The following is an 8,704-nucleotide window of genomic DNA, read 5'->3' as shown; positions in this document are numbered from 1 at the left end:
TTTTAGTAAGATACACAAAATCTGATGTGTAATTAAAGGTATCAACCTTTTGTGTGTGTCTGTGAGAAAGGTGCAAGAAAGCTAATTACTTCTGGAAAACATTTCATGATACAAAAATATATGCACTGGTTATTTCAGCTTTGTACACAGAATGCATAATATTAACCCATTTCTCCAGCTTTTAGTCAACGATGCGAATATAAACGCCTGACACATGTATAATAAGTGCAGGGGCCAGGGAAACAGCCACGTAAATTTGGATACCTCCCTAACCGAACACTGAACATAATCCACAGTGTGCGCTACTGTGGAAGATCGTGTTAAAAAGTGACTTCAGTACAATTTTGGGGACAGGTCCTCAGCTGGTGTAAACCCCTTGACTTCAAGGGAACGACACTGGTTGACACCAACAGACATTCTTTTGTTTTAACAATCCAGGGGCACTGCAGTAAGCTGATGTTCCAGTGCTGTACGTTTCATGCTCTGGAACAATTCGGATTGGTGGAATGAGAGTAGAGAGGAAGGTTGGATGCAAGGAAACAAAGTATCCATGTGATGCAAGCTTTCTGCCTACACAATAATGGTAAGTAACGCACTGGAATGGGTTATCTAGGGAGGTGGTGGAATCTCCATCCTTAGAGGTTTTAAAATCCGGCTTGACAACGCCTTGGCTGGGATGATTTAGTTGGTGTTGGTCCTGCTTTGAGCAGGGGATTGGAGTAGATGACCTCCTGAGATCTCTTCCAACCCTAATATTCTATGATTCTAAGTAGCACAAAGAGAATCATTCACACTTTTCATAGCATCTTTCCTCTGAGGATCTCAAAGCGTTTAACTAAGCCGCACAAAACCCCTGTGAGGTAGGTTTGTCCAGATAGGGAAACTGAGGCATGGGACAGTTACGTGGCTTAACCCAGGTTACATAGCAAGTCAGTGTGGTAGAGGTGGCAAGCAGAATCCAGAACTCCCTCAAGCTAGCTTTATACCCTAGTCATGAAACTCCACTCCCTCCCCGAATGTGAATTAAACTAAAGAGTTGAGATGTGCAGTCACTGAAAGGGTCAGTTGAGAGGGTGGTTCAGCAAACAGCATCAAGCATTCCTGTCAGGTAAGATGCCCCCAAAATTATACATCAATTTACAATAGGCCAATAGTTTTTCCCTTTGATATTTCCAATTGTGTAAGAATCACCCCAGCGTTTGTTCCTGGGAGCTTTGCCTATATCAGGCAGCGTGACTGGGCCTTTACAGAACATAGGAAAGGGAAAGATCCTTTCTCAGACTTCTCCTGTTTGGGATCGGGAAGAGACTAACAGCGAATCAGGTCTCAATTTCAGAGGCCTGAGGAAATCAGCACAATCTAGCACTTAGACGAGTCAAGATTTAAACAGAAAGCTGGTCTTAACCTTAACTACAAGGTAATAGCCGTGGTCCATTCTAGTAAAGAGCCTGATTTCGAGACTTGGCCTCCTCCCATTTTGCATCCACAATTTAGGAGGAACAAGTAGGAACATCAGAAATGGCTCATGCCAGTGAAAGATTCATCTAGTCTGTAATCCCATCTCTGACAGTGGCCAGTACCAGATGCTTTGGAGGAAGGCCCAGGAAGCCCCGTAAAGGCCCATAGGCAGCTACTGGTTGGTCTATGCTCCAAAGCAAAAAGGGTTATATCCCTTATGTATTTTTATCTTATCTAATGTAACTGTGGGTTGCTCTTATTGTCCATGGAAATGTTTAATCTTTTGATTTTCAAGCCTGCTAAGCTCTTAGCAAAATATCCTGTAGCAGTGAGTTCCACAGAGTAATCATGCATTGTTTAGAATGCATTTCCTTTCATCCACTTCAAACTGGGTGCTGTGTTTGTCACCCTGCTCTGGTATTATATGAATAAATGAAGAGGAGCTCCCAACTAACCTTCTCTAGGCTACTCTTTATTTAAATACCTGTACCACATCCCCTCAGATCTGCCCCTCGCTAAACTAGGTGCCAACTTTAACTAAGCTAAGTAAATAGTGCAGTATGAGCACGACTCCTCTACGCTAGATTCTGTTCACTAGCAACCCCTCCGTGGCTAGCCACAAGTGGCCATTCTCTGGCTGTTGCCAATAAGGCAGGTTTGCGGGGCTGCAGCCAGGGAAGGCAGGTCCCAGAGTTTCCTTCATTGTCTGCAGCCTCACAAACCCCTTTGTGGCTGGGGCCTTTCCTCCAAAAGCAGTTCTCAGTAAGCGATGTGCTGCTGCCAGTATCTGCATCTCATTAACATGAAACTCAATGGGACAGGACTGGTTCCCAGCAAAATGTTGCTATTAACCGGACATCATTAATATCGGGGTTGCTATTAAGCAGCATCTGCTCTACTTTCTTAGCCTTAGTAGAAGGAGTACTACAAATACAGAGGTTAGGTCGCACCAAATCTTCGTTATTTATGGGAAATAGTGCGCTTTTCACCACAACTGTATATTGCTCCATCTTATTCTAGGCTCTCGAAGCCTTTTATCCTGTTCTGTGCCCCTCTCTGCACTCCTTCCATTTCTCCTGTGCTTTCTGAGCAGGGAGATCCAGAGCTGAACACTGTCTCCAAGCAGAGTGAGTATCATTGATTTGACAATGGCACTCAGTATTTCCAGCATTATTCCCTATCCCTATCTTAATTTAGCCTAACATCTGGTTTTGCTTCCCTGCTCCCCCCCACCCTACCTCCTCTCCTTTGACTGCTGCTGCTCACCGAGCACACATTTCCATTGCAATGGCTGTATTGACAGCTAGGGCTATTTCCTGAGTCGTTCCAGTTAATTTAAAACCTATCGACATGTATGGAAAGAAATGTAGGCATGGCTGAGGTCAATGAGACGTGATTGGCAGCTGCTGTCCCACATGGCACTGTAGACAGTTGCACCTGCAAATATTTGCCTCACAAAATTGGGTGTGAAATTTCCACCCACAAAACAGGAAGCCAGGTGGAGGCCTCATTTGGAACCAGGCATAGACCACATGTCTCGAAAAAGGCTCTTTTGGAATAGCAGAGCTACTCTTTTTTTTAAATTTAGTCCTTGAGCATGACAGCCCCCTTCATTGACCCTGCCATCCCATGGTCTGGGGGTGAGCATTCCTGAGGGTCTAACAAATGATGGTGATGAATGACGGGCCTGTTCAACAGGGATCTCAGGGTTTGTCTGTATGGAGAGGCAGCGATCAGCAAGCTGGGGTGTAGCATTCTAGGCTGCCGTGCACGTAGCTACTGCAAAGCAGGGTCACAGGGTAGCAGGGTCCACATGGCCAGGCTGGGGCGCTGTAGATGGACACCCCGGCTTGCCGCACAGTAACTTTCTGTACAGACATGTCCTCGCCCTGTTGCTCCTTCGGTGTGGATGGTGCTGGGAGCAAGGTAGGTGGGATGCAAATGTAGGTTGCCTTTCATACCACTTTGTGGCTGCTCATGGACTGGCATTCAAGAGGCTACTCAAGGCTCCAAACCATCTTTGGGGCTTGGCAGGGCATGGAAAGACAAAGCTGTGACAGAGGCCACTGGCGGTACTGGGGACAGAAGTTATATGCTAGAGAAGGGTGGCCCAAAGGCAGGAGAAAGCAAGGTCCTCAGACTCAGGTTATAGCCTACCAGGGCCTGGTCCACTGGCTTGAATGGGTGTTGGACAGGGCCCTTGTAGTACAATCCTATCACTGTACACACACACGGGGTTCCGCTTGGAGGCAAAGTGAGTAGGCAGGGCAGGATCGGGCTGCTCAAGAGGGATCTGATTTTTTCCTTGACAGGCACCAGTAAATGCCATGAACATGAATGGGAGTTACAGGCCCACACCAGGAAAGAGAAAACACTGCAGGATAGCAGAGTCCCCTCCCTGTACACCGTCAGAGTTGATGGGAGAGGAAGGCATCCTTCACATTCATCCACGTTAACAAAACAGAGGAAACAGGGGCCTTTGCAGACTTTTGTCCACAACAGTCACTGCCAACGGGACCTTTCGCAAGTAAATAATGATGAATTAAAGGGACCCAGACAGGTCAATTCAGCTCCAGTTATAGGGCCAAACTGCAACACTCTTGCATGAAGTGGCATCTTGAGTAGCTAACAGGGCAGACTGTGGAGTACAGGGTCACCCTTTGCTTGCAAGGGTGATCCTGTATCACAATCTGGACCGAGATGTAAAAACTTTTTACAAAGCCTCAGCTCAACACAAAGGTCTCCATGATATTTTTCTGGCTAATTCCAATGGAAGCAGGGTTTGGGGTTTTTTTGTTGTTGTTTTTGTTTTGCTTCGCTGTTTAACCAACAAATGGCTAAATCCTAAGAAATGCTGAGCATCTGCTCAGCACCCGCAATCTCCAATGAATTCAATGGGAAGTGCAGATTCTCAGCACCTCTCAGGATTTGGCCCAGTCTGCAGTGTTCGCTATTCAGAGTTGCATTTTGGGAATCTGAAAGCGACCCAAGACAGGGTAGGAATTAAAGGAAACTGACTCCTTTCTTTTCAATGGGTCAAGCGGAGGGAAATGCCCTCAGTCAGAAGAATAAATGAGATTATTTAAAGTCTGTCTGGGATCATTCAAGGTGCTATTTGAACAAGAAAGAACAATTTTTTTTAGTGGCCCTGTCCTTTAAAGGGGATGTCCATGCTCTGAGCAGCGAGTGCGAATCCCAGCGTGACGAGACGGCCCATCAACCTAGTATGCTAAAAATTGAGCAGAGTGCGGTGCAACAGGCTAGCTACGTGAGTTCGCACCATTGGTCTGTAGTCAGAAAGGCTAGTTCCTCCCACAGCTCACCTGCCCGTGGCTACACTCCATTTTTAGGGTGCTAGCTTTATGGCAGCTAGTGTAAGCAGAGCTGATGCGTGGTGGAAAGCATGTGGGGTCATATGCCCCCTTTCCCCTGCCCTTTCCCCTTGCAGCTTGGCTTGTATTGAGCATGCTCGCATGAATGGAGTATGCTCAGTAACATTGTTGAAGCCGGCTGCCCTCACTCTGCCCCCATATCGGCCGGCACAGGTTGTCTCAGAGTAAGTCAGTCTCCTCGAGCAGGGAAGCGGACGCCCCCACTCGAAGGCTAGACCCAGCCTAAAAATCCATTTTGGCCAAGATTGTCAGAAGCGACTTATGATTTTGGCTGCTGAATTTGAGCCAGTTTAAAGGGACCTGATTTTCAGACACTGTTGAGTACCCACCCTCAGGCAATCTGGTCTCTTTAAAGTGGTGTTGGTCCTGCTTTGAGCAGGGTGTTGGACTAGATGACCTCCTGAGGTCTCTTCCAACCTTACTCTTCTATGATTCTAAGTCTCAAGCTGGGCCCTAACAAACTGACGCTCCCCAAATCCTGTTTGAAAACAGTAGCTCTTCATTTTCTTTACCAGCGTGAGCGCCCTAAAAACAAAACGCTGCTGACCATCGCCTCATCGGAGATGGCCTTTTTGTGCAGCACATGGTCATACGGCCAAACACGCCCGACGCGTCCGTCCTCGGACAGGTGGTCCTGCCGTAACAGATTCCAAAGAAACGAAACAGCAAGACTTCAGACCTGCAGCACTATTCATTAAAAAATAGTCAACAACCAGTGCAAACATATTCTTTAGAAAAAGGCAGTATAAGAATAAGTTAAAAACTAAAATGGACTATAACAAAAGAGTCAATCTACTGCTTTTTTTTTTTCTTCAACAGACATGAGGTAGTTGTGTTGTTAAGGAGGAAAAAATAAAGAGAGAAGTAGTAAAAATGCTACTCTAGACCACACTCTACTCCACTTTATAAAATTAAATAATATAAAGATGCTCCGAGGAAATAAAAATACATTGTCGTACATTAGAAGGAGAGAGACGTACCTAAAACCATAGGTACAAGAACCTACATAACACAAAGTCCAGCTTGGTGAAGTGACCGAGGTGCAGGAGAAGGTTCTATATAGTACAAGTTGTTAGAGGCACTCGCAGAGTGTGTAATAAAAGGCCACTACATCAGCCTGCTAGTAATATTTACTGTGGTAGTGTACAAAGGATCATTAAAATCATTTTAACCATGGGCGAGCGGAGAAGGCGGCTGGTTACAGCTAATTGTCTTTCGGCTGGCATTTGTCTCAACCCCTTTGGGTGCCTGCTTTGCAAAATGCATGGCAAAGCTGAAGAGGGCCCTCCCTGGCGAATAGCAACATTGGAGAAGATACGCTTAATGTATTCTCCCTCTTTCCACCGTGACAAAAATCCCGGCACTCCCCATCATGGAATAAAAGGAAAAAATGGCACAGGCTGAGGGCAAGTGGTTCTGTTTTAGTGGCTTCAATGGGAGTTGGATTGCGCCCACAGCAATCTACACATTGATTTATTTCGTGTGTATTTAGGGCTGTTCACCTGTCTAGGAACCTGAACCACTGAGGTACTGAGCACCCTCTTTCCCCCATCGAATTCACTGCGAGATGAGGGCACACAGTATCTCTCCGGATCTGGCCCCCAGTAACTCACACCTATTTCTTCTAGCTCTCCCTTGGTCAAAATCAGATTAATTTCCTCTTTAATGGTTATGGACATGCGTCATGTTCTCAGATGCTGAGGATGAATTGATTAGCGCAGAGATACTACACAGAGGGGTGTCCTGCTGGCCTGTGGGAAAAGCTTGGCACTTGACTGGCTGTACGTTCCCTCTGACTTCTTGAAGACAGTCCGAATCCCCACTTTCCATAGAGTCCATACTTTCTCCGTGCCTGTGGAAGCCATTGGTGAGCCCACGAGGGCCAACGGCTTCCATTTTGTTCATCTTTCTGTCAGTACTTAACAGGGCATCCTGGGTCCGAAGCTCAGGTTTGCCTTGGCAGTCCACTAATGCTTTGCTGACATTCTGCTTCGCGTTTGCCAAGGTGTGAAGGGGGTGCTCATCAGAGGGGACGTTTTCTGGGTTGTGATCCTCAGGATCCATTTCTTCAGTGTCCAGCGTGTGAAGCTGAGAGTCGCAGTCTCTGTCAGAGGCTGAGAAATCGGAATGGACAATGACCTCGGCTTCCACTTGATGGAGGCTGATGGGTGGTTGATTTTTCATTACTTCATTCTGTTAGTAAGCAGAAAGCAAAGGGAGAAAGTGACTAAATTCAGATCATTCAGTCCCTGGATCCTGACAAATGGAGAAGCCCGTGTTTAACCAGGAGCATGTGAGTAATCCCATTGATTTCACTGGGCCTACGCACATGCTTAAAAGTAAGCGTGTCTTTATATGCCGCACTGGATTGGAGTCTTAAGCACTGCTCACGCTGTAACATGAGCAATAGCCAAAGACAGAATGGCTTTATGGCATAACAGCTTTGTTCCTCTCAGAAACAAGAGCATATGCTCTTTTTCAATGCAGACAACTTTTCCAAGCTTCTCTTTTCAGGTCTAAAGTCAAGAGATGCTATTTTAACCCAACCAGATTTTCCAAAATGCCAGCTGAGTTGAATTGCATTTTCCACCAGTTTTTGGTAATTAATGTTGGAAATAAAGCATGCAGCTCAGAGATAGAGCTCACTGTATATCCAAAACCAAATACGTCATTTAAAAAAATAAACATCAGGCTGTGTCATTTTAAAAGATAAACAGTCTAACAAAAGCTTACTCAGATCAATAGCCCAAAGCATTTCCAGGCATTTGTCCACATGGTTTTAGACGGTTGTGATTCCATCAATGATTTCGGGGGTGGGGGTGGGGGGGAGAAGAATTCTGGGTTTTGAGCTTGGCAAGTGAGCAAGGTTGGAACGGCTTTCCCAAGACGGTGTTATAAAACGTATTTGCAAATCTGAAGTCAACACCCGCAGGGCATGACATTCACCTCCCCAGTGTGGACTGCCGATCCCCAGTCCAGATGCTCGGTGCAGAGCGCTCATTTACAACAGCGAAAGCATTCTCTCGGGAATGAGCACAGTGGGCATAACAGAATTCACACTGTAAACTGGGCAGGAGGACTACGTCCAGATATGTGTACTCTGCACTTATACATTGCTGTCCATAACAGGCCCTCAGGATGCTCTGGAAGTCTCACAACACACATAGCTACAGGTGGGGAAATTGAGGCACAGAATGGTGCAAAGACTTCCACAGGTTACCCAGTGAGTCAGCAGCAGAAAGGGGACTAGCAAACTACACCAGGAGGTGGTTAGAAGTATGGCTAATAGTGTACAGTGACATTAAGTGGCTGGATAGCAGTATGGCCAACCCCAAGCATTCAAAAATAATGAATCAGGTTCCAAAAACTAATGTGTTTAAAAAATTAAAAGCGTGGGGTTTCTTTTTATTTGCCTTTGGGTTTTGAGCCTTGAGAGTTCATTTTTTCAAGCATGAGGGGCTCGAAATGTACCTTTTATTTTTTAAATGTAAGCTGAGATTCTCATATAATCACATGACTCCAGGAACTGGGACACTAAGAAAAAAACCCCCAGCAAATATAGCAACCATGAAATTGTGAGAGTTGGCAATGTTATTATTATAACAGTAGTAATAACTTGCTCCGACACAGCACTTTTCATCAGTAGATCTCAGAAGGAGATTTTTACAAAGGAGGTGAGCATCATTACCTCCATTGTAGAGTTGGGGTAACTGAGGCACAAAGCATTGTATTATCTTGCTCACAGTCACCTAGCAGGCCAGTAGCCAAGCCAGGAATAGAACCCAGATGTCCTGTACTCTGCTTACAGGGCAACACCACCGAGAATAACATAGATGCCTTCAGATTCTTAAGGA

At 45.8% G+C, this 8,704-nt stretch overlaps 1 protein-coding gene across 2 annotated transcripts in view; it reads right to left on the bottom strand.

The window, feature by feature from the left end:
- Positions 1-734: 734 nt before the first annotated feature.
- IGDCC4 (immunoglobulin superfamily DCC subclass member 4) overlaps positions 735-8,704 on the bottom strand; it is a 185,509-nt gene continuing 177,539 nt past the window's right edge. For both annotated transcript variants that reach the window (XM_030578836.1, XM_030578837.1), the window contains exon 20: positions 735-7,043. In XM_030578836.1, the coding sequence (XP_030434696.1) occupies positions 6,513-7,043 (531 nt within the window). In that variant the 3' untranslated portion in view covers positions 735-6,512. The remainder of the gene's footprint in view (positions 7,044-8,704) is intronic.

This window comes from Gopherus evgoodei, chromosome 10 (genome assembly GCF_007399415.2).
Source record: "Gopherus evgoodei ecotype Sinaloan lineage chromosome 10, rGopEvg1_v1.p, whole genome shotgun sequence".
In the NCBI taxonomy this organism is placed as follows: Eukaryota; Metazoa; Chordata; order Testudines; family Testudinidae; genus Gopherus; species Gopherus evgoodei.
This window is presented reverse-complemented; position numbering and strand designations above follow the sequence as displayed.